The 18,290-nt window shown below is 36.0% G+C and overlaps 1 protein-coding gene across 5 annotated transcripts in view; it reads right to left on the reverse strand.

The window, feature by feature from the left end:
* Nucleotides 1-55: 55 nt before the first annotated feature.
* Nucleotides 56-18,290, reverse strand: part of LOC106661463 (ATP-binding cassette sub-family C member Sur) — a 74,407-nt gene continuing 56,172 nt past the window's right edge. For 3 of the 5 annotated variants that reach the window (XM_014384880.2, XM_014384875.2, XM_014384877.2), the window contains 25 exons: nucleotides 12,914-13,138; nucleotides 11,875-12,063; nucleotides 11,671-11,820; nucleotides 11,451-11,618; nucleotides 10,518-10,655; nucleotides 10,301-10,463; nucleotides 10,066-10,244; nucleotides 9,903-10,007; nucleotides 9,647-9,839; nucleotides 6,151-6,256; nucleotides 5,822-6,083; nucleotides 5,629-5,766; nucleotides 4,832-5,023; nucleotides 4,207-4,451; nucleotides 4,049-4,123; nucleotides 3,897-3,989; nucleotides 3,740-3,837; nucleotides 2,675-3,108; nucleotides 1,800-1,957; nucleotides 1,504-1,699; nucleotides 1,024-1,425; nucleotides 783-970; nucleotides 616-719; nucleotides 362-558; nucleotides 56-300 (listed from right to left, as the gene is read on the reverse strand). In XM_014384880.2, coding sequence (XP_014240366.1) covers nucleotides 142-300; nucleotides 362-558; nucleotides 616-719; nucleotides 783-970; nucleotides 1,024-1,425; nucleotides 1,504-1,699; nucleotides 1,800-1,957; nucleotides 2,675-3,108; nucleotides 3,740-3,837; nucleotides 3,897-3,989; nucleotides 4,049-4,123; nucleotides 4,207-4,451; nucleotides 4,832-5,023; nucleotides 5,629-5,766; nucleotides 5,822-6,083; nucleotides 6,151-6,256; nucleotides 9,647-9,839; nucleotides 9,903-10,007; nucleotides 10,066-10,244; nucleotides 10,301-10,463; nucleotides 10,518-10,655; nucleotides 11,451-11,618; nucleotides 11,671-11,820; nucleotides 11,875-12,063; nucleotides 12,914-13,138 — 4,557 coding nt within the window. In that variant the 3' untranslated portion in view covers nucleotides 56-141. Of the gene's footprint in view, nucleotides 301-361; nucleotides 559-615; nucleotides 720-782; nucleotides 971-1,023; nucleotides 1,426-1,503; nucleotides 1,700-1,799; nucleotides 1,958-2,674; nucleotides 3,109-3,739; nucleotides 3,838-3,896; nucleotides 3,990-4,048; nucleotides 4,124-4,206; nucleotides 4,452-4,831; nucleotides 5,024-5,628; nucleotides 5,767-5,821; nucleotides 6,084-6,150; nucleotides 6,257-9,646; nucleotides 9,840-9,902; nucleotides 10,008-10,065; nucleotides 10,245-10,300; nucleotides 10,464-10,517; nucleotides 10,656-11,450; nucleotides 11,619-11,670; nucleotides 11,821-11,874; nucleotides 12,064-12,913; nucleotides 13,139-13,204; nucleotides 13,696-18,290 lie in introns of those variants that run through there. The other 2 variants (XM_014384879.2, XM_014384878.2) reach the window with 2 other exon arrangements.

The following is an 18,290-nucleotide window of genomic DNA, read 5'->3' on the forward strand; positions in this document are numbered from 1 at the left end:
AAAAAAGTTTTATTAATCATATACAAGTTTCTTTTTACAATTAAAATGTGTTTTTTACATACATAAAATAAGTCCTTAGTTTAACGTGTTTTATTTTCATTGTCTACAAAATACTGTCAATTTAAACAAAAGCGCATTTGGTCATGGGTGGGTGTTGTGATGAGATTCGGCGGAACGCAGCATTGTTGAGAAGATGCCCATAGACCTGTTGAGAAGCTCAGCAGGTGACCCGTCTTCCACAATCCTCCCCGATTCTAATACTAAAATTCTATCACATGATAATAACGTGGTCAACCGATGCTGAAAAAAAAAAAAGTATGTTGATTATTATTGTATTAAGGAAGAAGTGATGATAGCGTACAGCAATTGTTATTATAGTTTTGTTTGCAAACGCCTTTTCAGCAGCATGGATCAACGTTTTCTCAGTGGTTACATCCAATGAGCTTGTCGCTTCGTCCATAATGAGGCAGGCTGTCTGACGTAATATTGCTCTGGCGAGGCACAGTAGCTGCCTCTGCCCCGAGCTCAAATTTACCCCTCCTTCTCGCACTAAACCATCTAAAATGTGAGATTTATGAAATAATACAAAACTGGCAATTTTTTTATTTATTTTACTTAGTCCGCCGAGTTGAGAAGAGACAATTTCTTTGAGCTGTGCCAGTTCCAAAGCCTCCCAGAGTTGTGCATCAGAATATTGACTGTCTAAATCTAGATTTTCTCTAATTTAAAAAAATAAGAAACGTTACTGTAAAGCTTGATTTTATTTAATTTTAAGTGCATACCTAATAGTGCCGCTGAACATGATAACATCTTGTGGTATCACAGATAAACGTGATCTCAAATATTGCAGAGGGGCTGTTGAAATGTCAACATCATCGATGAAAATAATTCCTTCAATGACTGGAGTCATGCCGAATAAAGACATGACTAAAGAAGATTTTCCGCTTCCAGTCCTTCCACAAATACCAACCTGAAATACATGTATTACTAAACAAAAAATATACTTTAAAAAAATATACATACTTTTTGCCCAGGAGGTATCACCAGATTGAGGTTTGTAACAGCAATCTCCTGGCTGTGGTCATAGCGGAGCGAAACTCTGTCAAATTTGATCATCCCTTTCGAAGGCCAGTTTTTCCAGATCAGGCCCTTTGGTGAAATGACTGTCTTGAGGAATGAACGCTGGTTGATTTGCTTGTAATCCTCCGATGGCATTTTGATATAATGACAGATCCTCTCGACGCCCGCCATGTACATTTCAACATCTGATAGAAATTTTACAACCCAGTTTAAATATATTGGAACAAGCAGGGTGTAATTTATTGCGAGTCCGACTAACGCAGGAGTCACAACATCAGGAACGACTGCACTGCACACAAGTGAAACAACCATTGCCAAAAGGACAATAACTGCACCAAGATAATCCTATAGAAAATATAATTCATAGATAAGTATTGAAAACGGCCAGTTTAAACTGAATATAATTAAATTTTAATTACTGACAAGAGCAATTCCAAGCCACCTAGTGGCAGAATTTGCTATCAAAAAGGCATTGGTGTGACTGTCAAATTTATAGAACATGGCCACTGTGAATCTCCTTTGCTGCTTGAAAGCACGGATTGTCTCCAGGCCAGAAAGCGTCTCTGTCAAATGTGACAGTATGGGGGTTCGTGACATGCTGTCAAGCCTTTGCAGTTCTCTGTAAGTTTTTATCATTACGATAATTATATATATTTGTTACAAGATTTAGGTTATGTTAAGCAAGTAAAATGCACACTGACATTTTTATTTAACCTTACCTTGAAGAACAACGATAAAATCTCTGTATGATATAATAAAAAATACAGATAGGAACTGCTAATATAAGGAACCAAGGTGTGACGATGGAATTTACCAATATTGCTGAGAAACACAGTAGCAAAAATTGAATCAGCCTCTGAATTGAAGTCGCCAATTTCTTAAAAAGAAAACAAGAGAATAACGTTATAACAAAATCTCAATTAATTATTCTTTATGTAAGGTCTTGGTTGAGATTAAAAAGTTAGTGTCACAAGCAGGATTCAAACCCACAACTTTCAGCTGAATACGCCACTGCTCTAGCTATTGTGACTCAATCCACTCGGACACCAACACCTCATCTCAACCTTCAACCTTTCGAATTTTCCCTCTTCTGGGTTCAAATCCCACTCGTGACACTTAAGTTTTTCATTTCAACCGAGACCTTAGATAAAACCCCTAAACATATATTATGGTTATAATGAAAGATCAAAATTTAAAGTTAATGTGTGGTAGTTAGTGACCGTTAATCGATAATTATTCAGAAATCATGAGATGCGGTCTGGTGTGATGTAGGTATCAGAAAAACATTTTCTTTATCGTGCCAACGTTTCGATCTTTACTGAGATCCCAAACCCTGAAGATGATCTAAATAAAGATCGAAACGTTGGCACGATAAAGAAAATGTTTTTCTGATACCTACATCACATCAGACCGCATCTCATGATTTCTGAATAATTAATTTAAAGTTAATGATGGTTCTTCAGGAACCCAATGAAGTGATTCCATCTACTCTCACTTGTTCCAAATTGTTCTTTACTGAAGATAGCATGAAAAATTACACCAGTGAGAGTAGACTGACCAGTGAACACATGACCAAAATTTAGGTTTATCTTACCTTGTCAATGACATTTATGTCAGTTGAAAACCTTGCTAGGATACGTCCAAGGGGTGTGGTCTCGAACACCTTCAGCGGGAGCCTCACGACCGAGAGTAACATATTTTTGTGCAATCTCCGCCTTGCCCGAGCGCCGCTGTACTGGCCCAGAAGATTGCTCAAGAGCGATATTAGTACACATGTGAAGGACAGACCGGTATACATGATTAGATAGTAGAGGGTCTCTTCATCATTATGGCCCTCTGAGCCCTGGGTCCATTTACTCAACCAGAAATCTGTGTAGACTCGCATCACCTGCCATGACATGGCTAGAATTAAGTAGCCGATCGCTGCTACAACTCCACAGGCTCGTAAATATGTGAAATAGACATAGGGTGATATTGTACCATACTGGCGCTCTTCTACTGTATTGGTTCCGCACCAATCAGGTTCCACTGAAATAAATAAATAGAGCAAATTCAGTTAGAGTGGATTTTGTAAAGCAATTTTTATTATGATATAGTCTGTAAAGAGTTAATTAAGTACAAATCATAAGGGCATTAGGATGTAAATATAACACATCTAAACCAGTCATTAATAGCCCAACAATATCTTAGAAGCAAGGACAAACAGTTTGAGTATTGAGCAAACACACAAATATACTGATGTACCATACCCCTGAAAGAATTTTTACTTCATAAAAGAAACAAAATTATTTCAAGATATAATAAAGATTGACAAAAAAGACAAATTTTTCTCTTCATTATTTTGCGTTGTATTTACTGATTAGAATTATTGACGCCCCAGATGAAAGTTTAAGTACTAAAGGGAGATGTCCATAAAGTGGTATAATTAGACAGGGTAAAACATAGGAGAGTGTTAGGGTCATTGGCATCTGAAAAACGCCTATAGTCGAAAAACATTTATTTAAAGATGATTCCATTTGTAGCTTATGCAAATACTTCCAACTTGGAATGCAACTGCTCAATAAAGACATAAAAAAGTCTGATAGTCCAAACCAAATCAGGATACATTCTATAAACATTTGTAAGTAAACAAATTAAACATTACACCAAAACCACTTACGATCTTCATCCTCGTCATAACATTCGTCACTGTAATCACTGCAGGTAGACGGAAGCCTTTGGATTGGGCGTTTTTCATTTTCATTGAACACCACAGATCTGAAATAATAAAAAAAAATTATGTTTACTGCTGAAGCAAGAAAAAGTAGGCATATTACTTTATAGAAGTGGTAGACATCAGCCTCTGCAAGAGATTTTTCTCTTTTATACTGCTGTTTGTGTTTGTCTGAGGCTCAACTCCAGTCATGTTTCTACATTGACAAAACAAATCGATAAAAACATGTTTAAATTTGTTTTACATTATTCTTACTTGTTTGATGACATAAAAATGTGCTTGAGCAAGTTACCCCCAGGAGGCACACCATCAAAAGTGTAAGTCCTTCCCCTGAAAATTGAGAATAAAGAATAAATCAAGTCTAAAAGGTAGAACAAGTATATATGTAACAATAAGCTTGAGTAGATAACAACAACCTCGTGCCCTGGTTGATGATCGGGCTGGACGCCTGCCTGGTCACTGGGTTCATGTGGCTCGAGGAGTGTGGCTGCAACGAGCTTGCTCTGGCAACGGGCCTGTGACGAGGAAGCGTTGTCGACCTCTGTAGTGGCATGTCTCGTTCGCCGTCAATCGAGCTCGGCAGTGGAAGGTCCTGTGCCCAGTAATACTCCGAGCCGGTGCTAAGCCGTTTTCGAAATGGTATGAATAGCTGCTTGTTCTGAAACAGAAAACGGCCGAAACTGGGTAAGCTCAGTCAGTTAATTTGGCATCATAGGGTCAACTGTCAACCTAAGAAGCTACTGCTTTCTATGTACTCATAAGGAAAGCAGAAAAACTAAGCATACTTTCTTGAAAGAGGAAGATTCATATTTCTTTTTAGAATAAAGTTAAACTTTTATAGCTTTTAATCATAGATCATCCGGGCTGCCTATTATTATTGACTAGGATGATAGGAGACATCGCAAGAACTGACAGTTGATGGTATTTTTATAAAAACCCTTAATACCATTTAAACTTAGCAAAATAACCAATGATTTACCATTAGTATGATTCCTAAAGCAGATTTCCTGTCTTTGTTCATCATCAAATTCAAATCACCTGATATTTCATATTTTGCTGCCTGATATGGTGCCCGATCCTGGACACCAGTTTCACCAACTGCCACCTTTCCCTGGCAGTCCTGCCGCGCGAATCGCCACTCGTGTCCACTCCGGTCACAACACCATCTACCAGTTCCATGTCTGTCAGCTTGCCGCATGCTCTCATTCTGCCACTTTCGAGGGCGACTACCTGAAATGAAAAGTTGGTATCAAATACACAACCGTAAGTGGTGTTGTACTGCCCCAGTTTAGCAGTCAGGAGATGTTAAGAAAACAACAGCTTCAGAAACAAAAATGCCGAGATTGAAAACAATGACATACTGTGTGATTTGATGGTAGGAGGAAAAGCAATATTAATATGAGAAAGTTTCAGATCTAGATCACCCTAACTATTCCAAATTAAATTGACATCCAATTGTTTACATTAATAAGTGCCAAACAGATTGCCATACTTAAAGCATCTGAATGAGTGATTGATGGACGTCCCGTCGAAGACGTATATTATTATATTATTTTTTAATAACTTAATGAGATTGGATGCTGAAAATATCACACAAAAGGATGATAATTGTTTATCAATTAGAATTAAGGAGGACTTTAGTGTAGGCATACTAATGACGATCTGGCATAGAAGGATTTTAATTTTTTTAATAATTAAAAAAAATATTTTTAATGTAATATTATTAAATATTATATAAATATTTAATATATATTATTTAATTTTTTTAAAAAGATTTGTTAGCTAAAGTGACATTTATGTTTATAAACAATACTATATTTAATGTTAGTACTGACTTTGTGGGCATAAGTGAGAAGGTGTAGCGAGTGAGTGACCATGACTACAGTTTTCCTCTGCTTCAAGACTAGGTTCATGATTCCATGCTCGAATACATGCTGTGCTACATGGTAATCAAGAGCGGAGAGCGGATCGTCCTGAAAAATTTTATGATTAAAGACCCTGTCTGAATCATCCGGAAGAATAACATACGAGTATGATGACATTGGCCTTTGAATAGAGTGCCCTGGCGATGGCTATCCTCTGCCTCTGTCCACCAGACAGATTGACACCCTTCTCGCCCAGTTCGGTCAGATCTTTGTTAGGCAAGATGTCGATATCCGGTTGGAGGGCTGTAGCCGCGATCACCCTGGAGAACCTGCGCATCTTGTACGACAACCCCATCAGCACGTTTTCCCTGAGCGTCGCGTTTAGGAGCCAGGGCTGCTGAGACACATAGGCGAAAGAGACACCCCTGTAAAATCGGATCGTTTAATTCGCAAAGTTCGTAAAATATCAATCTTTTTGTAATGTTACAATACTTTTCCCATTTCATGAGGCCGGACACACATTTCATCTCCCCAAGTAGTGCATGCAGAAACGACGTCTTGCCACAACCCACTCTTCCAATCACTGCAGTCAGTTTCCCTGAAACAAAAGATCAAAACTTTATTTTCATAAATATCATTTTTATTTTACATAATTTGCTACATTTATCCTGCAAAAGTTGTTTTCCATATAAGACAAGACATTGAATACATTATTCTGAGGAAATATTAAATGATAATGTAGAACAAAATAATGTAAAATGAACAGTCTGCTCTCAGTAAGTTTAACTTGCTTGAGAGCAGGAGTTATGAGCTCACAAAGAATTTTATATATTACAAAAATAATGAAAAAATATTTATGCAAATTAGTGATAGCAGTATTCATTCAGTTTATTTGACTATTGACATTTGAAAGAATTTTTTAAATAATTATTTTATTAGTATATTGCTTTTAAAATTAACTTTTTTAAATTATATATGTTTAAAGAAATTAATTGATCAAAAGAGGGAAAGGAATTTATATCAATTGTTATAATGCATGGAAGTGTTTATTTTAGGAAAAATAAATTTTATTAGTGCACTTATTCTTGTGAAATTGAAGCCCATAATGGGTAAAAGTTTTTGCTTATAAATACATGGATATATCAAAAATAATTGTTCGATTTAACATTTTAAAATCAATGTAGAGCTATTTTGTGTTGTGCCTTCTATGTTTATTTAGCAATATTTTTATTAAAGAATTTTGAGCAATAATTTTGGGAGAAATTTTAGATTTTTTGGAGTGAGTTAGTGAAGGAGTGTGCTAATGCAAAATCAACAGACCTCATTAAATCTGGCTGAAGAATATTTCTTAAAATTTTAAATTTATAAAATAATTTTCTAAACTTTTTTACCAAAGCATCAATACTAAACTTAAAGTTTAATGTATTATCAAAAATTATTCCCTAATATTTAACTTCTTTAGAAAGGGGCAAAATCGGGTAAATGAATTTACACAAGAATGTAATACTATGTTTTCATTTAAGTTGTTTTGATTTGAGAGACCAAATTTAATGATTTTATGTTTAAGTGAATTAATAGTAAGAAATTACTATCCAGCCATTTTTTTAATTACTATTATTTCAACGTTAATATTTTTTATTATATCATTATTTGCCAGAAAAAAGTTTAGCTGTGCCATCAGTGAATCCCAATATTTGACCAGAAAGGTTTAATTTAAGTAAATCATTAATGTAAATTAAAAATAGTATAGGGCATAAAACATATCCCTATGGAACACTATAATTAATATTAGTCTGATTTCTAGAAGTTTGGCTTATTTTTTTGAGATATATTTAACAAACAAGATTTAATTATATAATAAATTAAACCTTTGATACCAATACTGAAAATTTTTTCAAGCAATACTACATGCAGTAGGTAATAGTTGTAGTAGTCCTGTAGTTGTTAGTATCACTTTATTATATCACTTTTTGGGTCCGATTTATGGGATTACTATAGGTTTTTTAAATTCAATGGGGAAATGAGATCCATTTGGAATAAAATTCATAGGGAATCATTTAGAAAGCAACCTATATAATCCCTGAAAATTGCACAAATGGTTTCGGATGTATACATGATTTTACTCTTGTTTATGCACAGGCATTTATACCGTTGATCCGAATGGGATGAAATTCATAGGAGACCATCTAGAAAACAACCCGCACAATCTCCGAAATTTTCATAAAAATTGGTCTCATGGTTCCGGAGTTTTGCCGGTTACAAGAAATTGACCACAGACAGACACGGAGCCAAATTTGTTCAAAAAGGTTTGAAAAGTTGGAAGACAAACATTTCTTCGACTTCCTGCATGAATACAAGGCTTCCCTACCTTCGGTAGTTCGGAAGCAAAGTACACATCGAACATTTAAACAAATACTATCAAAAGCACAGGAAAATTAAAAAAAAAAGGAAAAAACAAATACGCGCACCTAACTCCCACCCGAACGACCCTATAAAACAGATTTGAGTGAACAGAACTCCACGACTCACTGAAGGTGACGAAATGCCGAAACGCATCTGACAGCCAACCCAGCGAGGATAGGCAGGCCAAGATGATCGGTAAGGATAAATTACAGGTTCATCATCCCGCTGACAACAGGATGAAATCTCACGAAAATAAGTTATGTTTGTCAGACAACAAATCCTATGTTGACCCAGAGTTTTAGAAAATTCAATTCACCGTTCAGATTATGTTCTTTCCTTAAACATTATAAACACGATAGAATTATTATTAGCATATATGTTATTAAAAGTTTTAATTAATTATACTTTTAATCTAAGGTCTTGGTCTACATGTATTGATTATTAAAAGTTTTATTGGCATGGTCAGGCGACTTAGACCATTTTTTGATTTATTTTAATACAGGTATATTTTTCCATTTTTACGAGCACACAATAAGGATTAAATAACAGCGGGCTAAAAAGATCGCACTGCTTTACCCCCACTTTAATATCACTTTACTTTCTTCGTTAGTTTTGCACCTTCATTTTATTTTTCTGATTTTTTGTACTTTTGAGTGGTATAATTCAGTAGATTTATTACTGTCGACAGTGTTCTAAATTCCGCGAATGTGTCTTTGTATAATGCTTACTATTTTTATTTTTATTTTTATTTTATTTATTTATTTTTTTTTGTATATGGAGAAGTTTCGATTTCGCTTTAATTGGATCTATCTGAAAATCAATGATTTAGGAGCCTTTGCGGCAAAGAGCAAAAACGATAAATGGTATCATGCTGATGATGCCAAATTATGAAAAGAGAACTATACTTCATTTTGCTTCCGAATACCGAGTATAGGGAAGTCTTGTATTCATGCGGGAAGAGAAAAAAATTTTGTCCTCCAATGTAAAAATTTTCACTAGCATTTTGCGTTTCAGACCTTTCTGAACAAATTTAGTTCCGTGTTCGTCTGTCTATCTTTGGTCAATTACTTGTAATCCGCAAAAATCCGAAACTATGAGACCAATTTTTATAAATTTTCAGAGATTGTTCTAGTTTCTAGATGATCCTCTATGAATTTTATTTCAAACGGACTTATAACATGCTCATGCACAAATGTGAGAGCTACACTGCCCACCAACTTGGCAGACGTTTTGTCTTCTATTTTCAACTATATGAAATACATAATAAGGAAATCTGCTAAATGATGAACGTAAAAGGAATGAACAAGGGCTATTGGTCCCACTAGGTTTACTCTGATGTAATTCTTGTTTAATTATAATAATTTATATCCGAAAATTAAAACCGAATGTTATCTCCTTCAGAGAAGTCTGAATACATATAATATATTTTACTATTATATTAGTATATTTTACTATTATAGTTTAGTACATAATATAAAAAGAAAATCATTCAAACAATTGACAAACTGTTTAATTGAAACAAAGTGATTTTGGAAGGTTGGCGAGTTGTTTCTTCCGTCGTGGCCGGGCCGATTTCAAATTTTACCTTTTGGGATGTTGAGGTTGTTGATCCAGAGGCCAGGCTTCTCCTGATCGCACCAAGAAAATCCGGCTTCTCGCAAAATGCACGCGTTCTCCTCCTTCGACCTGTCTTCTTCGTCACGGAGATCGTCGTCGTAGTTCTTGTCGTCGGCCTCTTCAGATATACCCCCGAGGCCAAAAAGTCTGTCCTTTTCCGTCTGTCGGCAATTTTCAATTGTTCGATAAACAATATATTTTTTCTATAAAATTTTGTATATTACATGTTGGGTTTTGCCAGGTTTCAGAACGTGGCTTGAAACGTCCAACGGCGAGTAACTGGTCGATTCCGGAAGGGCCAAAAAGTCCTCGAGCCTTTGCGTACTTGTCTAAAATTTGTTCGAATTAATAAACAAGCTAAAAATAAAACTCAATTATTATAACTACCAATGCGCTAATTATTATCGGTACGGTAATTGGGAAAATGAAAAGAGGAACAGTCAGTTGGTTGAAAAGCGCAAGGGCCGAGAAGACGCTCGAAACCGATAAGTTTGTCCCTTCGAGGTAATAATAAGCTCCGAGAGTGACTAGAGTGATTAGCGATGACGACGTGTGGGTGAAAAACGCTACAAAAAAATCCATTTTAAATTATTTAATCCATTTTTGAACAATTTTAACTTACTCATTAACGCCCAGAACAAGGAGTCTTTGTTGAGATACCGCAGTTCGTTGTTCCTCGCCGACATGATACGCAAGTAAAACTGAAGCTCCCAGCCGCAGAGCTTCAACACTTTGATCCCCTGAAGCATCTCATTCGTCATCCTCAACCTCTCGTCGCAGAGGTTCTGAAACGTTGATTATTTCAACTCCTGTTCGGAAAATAGGCAAGGAAAACTTACGGAGATTATCTTCGAATTGTCGGACATCTTCTTTCCGATTAGGAATTGCAGAGGGGTCATAGTTATTATACAAAATAATGCACCTATTATCGCGCTCAGTCCTAGTTGACAGTATAGCAGGTACATTAAAACCGATATCTGAAAGGGCAGATAAAAACGTTATTATTTTTCCATGGATGAGATTAAAAAAGAGATGATTATTGATAAGATCAAATCTTTCAGAAGATTATTTGGAGTTCGTGAGATGCGTTCTGGTGTGACGTAGGTTTAGAAAAACATTTTGACAATTCCCAAGATAGAGGCCTGAAAAATCTAGTAAGGACACGCAGAAACGCAACAACTATCTAAGTATTAGAATGATAGTAGATCTAACTAATGTGAGTACTCGTAGTAGCACGAACACGCTTGTACAAATAGTCCTATTCCTCCAGAAAGAAGAAGAAATAGCGTAACATGTCCTCTTTTTGTGTAGGCTTGTGCAAGCTGGGATTCCTACTCCTGGGAGAGGAATATCAAGGCCTGGACACATAGAAGCCCTTAACAAAAAGCTTTTGGGTCTGTTAAAATCCTTAAGCTAAATTAAGAGTTTTAGATAATAATGGAAATAAACAATAAACCGATATTGGTCACTATCAACGATAAGATCGCAATGAGATGAGTTCCTCCTAATACATAACTCTTCATAACGTCTTTTAGTCATGAAACCCTTCCCCCGCATATCCCGACTGTCGTTGGACTGGATGCTCGATAAACCTAATGTTACTTAGGAATTTCATTTTACCTTCGCTTTCTTATTAAATATATGTATCATCAAAGGTTGGTCAATTTATGAAGAGCTCACTATGAAGGAATAAGGACGATTATGAATACTCATTCATAGTATATCAATTTTTATTTTTGAAGATTAGTCATAATAAAAATGAAATGGTTTACCTTCAAGGGTATAGCCCAAATGTAGTGGCCGATCCAAAAGCAAGTCATGATGTTAAAAGTGTCCTCTGACATTAGATTGGTCGTCGTTCCGTATTTACTATCCGAAGTTGAAGATTCGTCGTCCTTGTTCGATATGCTCAACTTTAGCGTTTTTGCATAAATCATCCCCTAAGAAATCTTGTTCAGTGAATAGCATAAAAGAAGAATGGATAAGATTCACCTGTAACGCCGTTTTCAACCGTATGCCCTCGACGTTGATTATGTGCGTGCTGGCCTGGGAGAAACTGGCCTGGGCGATCGCGCTCACGAATATCACGATACTCATGACGTAACCGTTTTTGAGGAAAACGTTCACCGAGACGAAGTCCTCCTGGGAAATTGTATCTCGTGAGGTGTTCTTTTGAAAGTAAGTCGGGTGACTTACTTGGGTGATACTTGGGGCTTGAGAGGCAGGCTGTTGGTACGAGGCGACGTAATCTATGACGACGGCGATACCTAGGGGGGCGATAAGGCCGACGAAATCTCCGATGAGCTTCAGGAGGCCGCCTACGAAGAAATTCTTCCAGTAGCAGTGGAAATAACATTTCCAGAGGGAAGCGACACCCCTTGCATTCTAAAACAAGAAAATGTATATTCTAAAAGGAAAATTTTTACTTACTTATTTATTTTATTTATTGCTATCTTCACAAAATATACATTGAGCAAATAGTAGTTATATACAAATATCACAGATCTGCCAGATGTAGAGGCAGTGGGGAGAGAAACCAGTGCTGGAACTCTCTTTTATTTTATTGGGTGTGTTAAGGTAGGTCATGGCTATTGCCGTTTTAAACAGCGTGGAGGATTGTACGGATGAGACGTTGAGGAAAGAATTAGGGTTTATGGGTTAGGGTGGAGGGATAGTTTAGAGTGGAAATTGAGGAAGCATGTTCGGATAAAAATCTTTCACTTCTTCTATTAATTCTTTTATTTATTATTATTATTTTATTTTTTTTTTTTTTTTGTTGATTGGTTAGAAGAACTTTAGATTGAAAATATTGACTTCGTTGGCTGTTGGATGATTTGGCCGAGCCCCACAGTTCGTCTCCGTAAGTCCAAATAGCTCTAATGAGTGTTTTGTAAGCGGTTAGTTTGTTATGTATGCTTAGTGTTGATTTTGGTACGAGTAGGTAATTGAGAAGTCCATATCTTCTATTAAGATCTTGTCATTTTAATCTTGTGTGTGGATTCCATGTATGTCTGTTTTCTAAGTAAAGCCTAAGGTAGCGAACTTGGTTCGATGGTGGTATTAACTTGTTGTAAATGTGCGTTGGTGGACAGGTTTGAGGTTTGAGCGTAAACGTAACTTGTTGGCTTTTTACTCGTTCAACCTAATCAGCCATCGATTGCACCAGTGGGTAATGAGGTTCAGATGTTGTTGAATTGCTTCTGAGGCTAGGAAAATTGTAAAATATTTCTTATACCTTGATCTTCTGATAAGAATCTAGAAAATTCTGGTACTGCTCGGCGGCAGATTCTTCCAGAGGAAGCTTTCCGAGATCTTCCGGTTCGAGAGGATTTGTGTAACCGATCCTAAGAAGCGGCGTCAGCCAGAAGAATGTCAACCTGGAGAACCAGTGAGACTGCTTGTGGACATAGCTTTCGTATTCTCCCAGAGGTAGCTTCCTTTCATCTTTTTCAAGTTTTACCTACGGAAAATAGGATATAATAAATAAATAAATACAGAAAATACTTTTTTAAATCTTTGCTCATACATTTAAGGGTTCTGAAATACAGAATATCATTATTTTTCTTAATTTTATAGCAGAGGCCGGTTATAATTTTTCCCGCGTCAGTAGCCAGGTCGCGTGGGCTGGTAAAGAAAGCGGTGATATATGGCACTGGGTATATGCCCTTAATGGGTCATTTATTAACCAGCACAGGGGAGAAAATAAGAAAAAGAAAAAAATAATCCGACGCCTACGCAAGACCGTCGAGCCCGTTATATGTAGATGATCGGAAGCGTGATCAAAGCCATACGATTCTACTCCAAAGTATTCGCCCTCATTTCAATCACCACCGACCCCATTTTGTCCACACCTTTTTACCAATTAATCTTTTCCCATCGGGACTATTATGAGATAGTAACCGACTAAAAGGAGTATAATAAACACGAGGATCACGAACTCCATGGGACTCGCCAGTAATTTTATTTATAAGGGAGGATGAATAAGTAAAAAAAAAATATGGTGTTTTTTTGTGTCCCCTGAGGGAAAATAGAGACAGTTTTTGAAGCAGCTTTCTTTTACAACAGCTGTTCTGGAATTGTTTACACGATTTTACATTAGATGCTATATTCTTCCCATGTTTGAAAAAACTGTTACGAGAACAACTTCTGACCATTAAAAACCCGTAAAGGGGTGGTCGTATTCCCCACCTATAAATATTGATGATGGTTCATCAATAAACATAAAAGAACCGTCTTCCACCGGTTGACCCTAATCGAGTTGTCGTTATAACTAAGTGCATCTTCCGACATGATTGTTAGTATAGTTAATAGGTTGATGGCTGGATCTTCAAAATGAAGTACCGTGGGAGAAGGCAGACGAGATGTTACGTTCAAATTGGAAACCAGACAGAAAAATTAGTGATCATGCTCATAAAAACGCTATAAATCATGCTTGGTTTTCAGGGAACAATTAAACAATTTATTATAAATAGTCAAAGATAAAACTACTTCGTATTATTATTCCAGTATATACTCATAGTTTATCATTCCTTATAAAAAAGGTACCAATATTTTTCAATTTGTGATGCGATCACTAGATCCGCGCCAAAGATTTGTTTACGCTAATACAATTGGTGTAAATAAAATGCACTAACCAACCTCTGTTCTCTCTCACTGTCTGTTTATTTCTCTCTTTATCTTTATATCTGTATCTCTCTCAATCTTTACTTATCTGTTCTGTTGTTTCTCAATCTACTTATCTGTGTGCTCCTGGCTCACGCAGTCCCTTTGCTTCTCTCTCTGGCTTTTCGTCTCTCTCTCTCTCTCTCTCTCTCTCTCTCTCTCTCTCTCTCTCTCTTTCTCTCTCTCTATCTATCTATCTATCTATCTATCTATCTATCTAGTTATCTATATCTATCACTCTATTTATTTATCTTTTTATCTCTGTCTATAAAGCGATCAATCAGTAAATATTCTTTTTTTGCTACGTTTGTCCCCTTCTATACCTCTTACTTGTTCTCCCCCCGTTTCTGTCACTCATTCTGTCAGCGTGTTTCTCACCCGCCCGCTTTATTTATCTGTCTATTCCAATCTCCCCCGTATTTTTGTTTATTTCTCTTATTAATCGGTTTAACTTCTGTCTCTTGCTCTACCTCTATTTCTGCCCTGTCTCTAAGTTTGTTTGTGTGCTTGTCTGCTTCTCTACTTCTTTTTAGTAATTGGTCTACCTATATCACACTCTATCTTTTTCAGTCCCGGCTTCTCTGTTTGTTTTCTGCTGCCCGTTTCTTTCCCTCATTTTATTTATCTTCCTATCTCACCCTCTATCTTGCTATCTCTCGCTCTCCCTCTGTATCTGTCCTTGGCTCTCAGTTTGTTTTTCTCTAGTCTGTTTCTTCCCTTCTCTCTATTTATCTGATTAGGTAACACTTCTTTTTCTGTTTCTCGCTCATCACCTGTTCGTGACTCTCACAATCCCTTTGCTTCTCTTCCTAATTTCTTTCTCTCTCTCCTTTTCTCTTCTCTTTTAAATCACTCTCTCTCTCTCTCTCTCTCTCTCTCTCTCTCTCTCTCTCTCTCCCCCTTTCCTCGCTTTGCATTGATTCAAAGATTTAATAAAATGACATTGTCCAAACAGTTAGGTCCTTGCACTTGTCGTTAAAGGAGGATTGAAAGTGTTTGTCAAGTCGTGGATCAAGTGGTGGCTTCAACGATGACTGATGGGTCCGGAGCGCATAAATAAACATGAGGGGTGACTTTAAAATAATTAACTCGCATAGTTTCAATTATTTCAACTAGTTTGAGTTAAGATAATTTATCATACTTGCTGGCCATTAGGCTACTGGACTTTGAGAAAAAAAACGACATCTATCAAAATAATTCGATGTAAATAAATCGCTTAAAAAGTCTTTTTTTGAGAGTCGGCGTCTGTATATTAAGGGTAAAACGGCTACCTTCTAATAAAAATAAAAGAGAAAAAGTAATCCATTATCCCTTAAAAAAACTCTTTAAAAAAATGATTGCACCAATTAGGGGAATGAAATAAATTAGAATTACTCAGGTATTAAGTGGGTAAAACGAGAAGAAGATTAGATTTTTGTTCTAGTTACTTCCTGACAGTTTATACTCCAAATTAAACTCTATTTAGTTTTATTTTAAACTTTTTCGTTCCTATTAAGAAAAACACCCGTTTACACACTAACTGGCCAACCGGATAGAGCTATTAAATTAACAAAAACAACATAAAAACTTGTACTTTTTTTGGAATTCATTAAATTTTTTTGGGATGGTCATATGTTAAATATAACGGTCAATTGTATAGAAAAAAATTCTGTGATAATCAGAGTCAAATCCAATTTAACTTACTTTTACATACATAAATAATGTATGTATTCAATTCCCCTATCTATTTATGTATTTAAGTAGTTCTATCTTTTTATGCTGTGTATTATTTTCTCCTTCGCTCTATCTCTCTCGCTCTCTCTCTCTTCCTCTCGCAACCTAAATTTACGAATTTTTTAAATAAAACTACATTCATTCATTCCCTTTCTCTCTCTCTTTCTTTCTCCCTTCATCTATCGACCTATTTCGCAGCAAAGTCAGGAAAATTAAAAATGATTATTACCGGGAACGAAATTTACTAAGAAGGATTCGAGGTAATAGGATATACAATAAAAGGTTGGGATTTAATATTCCAAACTCGGTCTTAAATGTTGTGAAAAAGTTCTCTTTATTCACATTCTAAATTAACAGTAACTAAACTTTTAATAAATACATTCAAAATTTCCTTAATTTTTTTATTTTTTATTATTACTTGACTACCCCTTTATTATTTCCACTTGACCAATCCTTCAACCACGGTTTTTTCTTTTCCTTCATCAATTTCTTCATCTTTGAAAAAAGTAATTAAAAAAGAAATTGCACCACTAAAAAGGATATTAAATGAAATACGTTTTCTGAAATTTTCTGGTCTCTAGGTTTGGAAATAGTAGTTTAGAATCACGATAGTATGTTTTTCAACGTTAAAAAAAATATTTTTCAAAGTTGTCGCTACTAAAACCCTTACTTCACAAAGTTAACAAGTTTATTATTGATCACATCTTATTGGAAATTTAACGTAGTTTGAAATGGTATCAACGGATTTGTCCAAAACCTTTTAGTTTTGGCGTTATCATTGTTTATTTTAAGCAAGGACGTGAAATATGAAAAAATCAGAAAATGTGGAATAGCTCCGAAACTGCTGCAATTCGGACCATTAATCAGGACTTTTTGGTTCCATTATGAATTTAGAATCTACGGTCAAAGTTTGTAACACGAGTCGCCGAACACCCTGTATACTAAATTTCAACCATTTAATTAACCGATAGCATCGTGCACAACAAACATTCCCTTAATTACTTCATCGTATTACTTGTCTGACGTGTCATAGAATGCTGACACGATTATAAGGGATCAGAAGTATTTAGTGTAAATGATGCACGCTAAGAAGTCATCCTCGGCTTCAATAATCGTCTGATGTCCCATTTCCAAGTTGTCAAATCAAGAGGTCAAGTTTTGGTTTTTAACATCAAGCTCTAAAATGATATTCGTCCTATTTTTTTGTATCTCGTAAAGAAAGAATTCCCTGTGATTAAAAGTCCTGGCCCGCCTATTTCGGCCTACGAGCTCGCGTTAATCCGTTTCTCCGGTTGCACAAAGGGCCGAGGATCGGACGGCGGGCGGATTTTTGACAGGGGCGGAACGTGGGCATGCTCAACAGAAGGGCGGATAAGCTGGAGTTGCCCAAATCGTCTTATCCGCCGGAGTCGATTTCTGACCGGACGACGCTGAAGAAAAACCAGCTTTGCCTTGAGCTCCACCCTGTTGAATATTCATGCGGTTCGGATTGTTTACGCTGCTCCGACTCGAATTAGCCCGTTAGGACGAAATCAATCTCGTTCTAGGAAGTAAACAATTCACAAATTGTAAACACACAAATGGATTCTTCAAGATGCCCTAGTAACTTCAGATGGTCCAATAAAATACGATTAGGGTCATCAAATGATCATCGAATGGTCTTCAGCAGATGCAGCATTTTTGAATAGTCTTACATGCTAAATTTCTCAAATCTTGCCTACATCATTCATAATTATTGTTCATTCATCATTCATACATCATCATTATTATTGATTAACCAACCAGAACGTCAAGTATAGTGAATGTTGAATTCCAGGAATTTAATCCGCAATTAGTATTTTAGCTAAAACTGATATGATCTGCCGTGTTTAAAAAACCCCACCCAAGTAATTATCAGTTTCTAATAATGAAAGATGTATAAAATCTTGTTTATAAATTTAAAATATACCTCCCATGCATGTTTGGTACCCAAAAAATACATTTAAAAAAATCGAAATAGGACACAAATATGGCATTTCCAGAAGAAGAGTTGTACATGATTGTCAAAATTTACGTTTGCTTGTTGTCAACCGTTACTTTTGATTTACTGAGTTATCGATGGATCAGCACAGCAGTGTGTATCAGATTCGTTTTAGTTTTTATGGAGATGATACATAGACATTAAACAATCCAAACATTGCTAATTTTGTATATTTTTAGATGTTCAGTAGGATACATGCTCAGCCCTTTTTAATGCG

Source organism: Cimex lectularius, unplaced genomic scaffold (genome assembly GCF_000648675.2).
Source record: "Cimex lectularius strain Harlan isolate CLEC.00 unplaced genomic scaffold, Clec_2.1 scaffold20, whole genome shotgun sequence".
Taxonomy (NCBI): Eukaryota; Metazoa; Arthropoda; class Insecta; order Hemiptera; family Cimicidae; genus Cimex; species Cimex lectularius.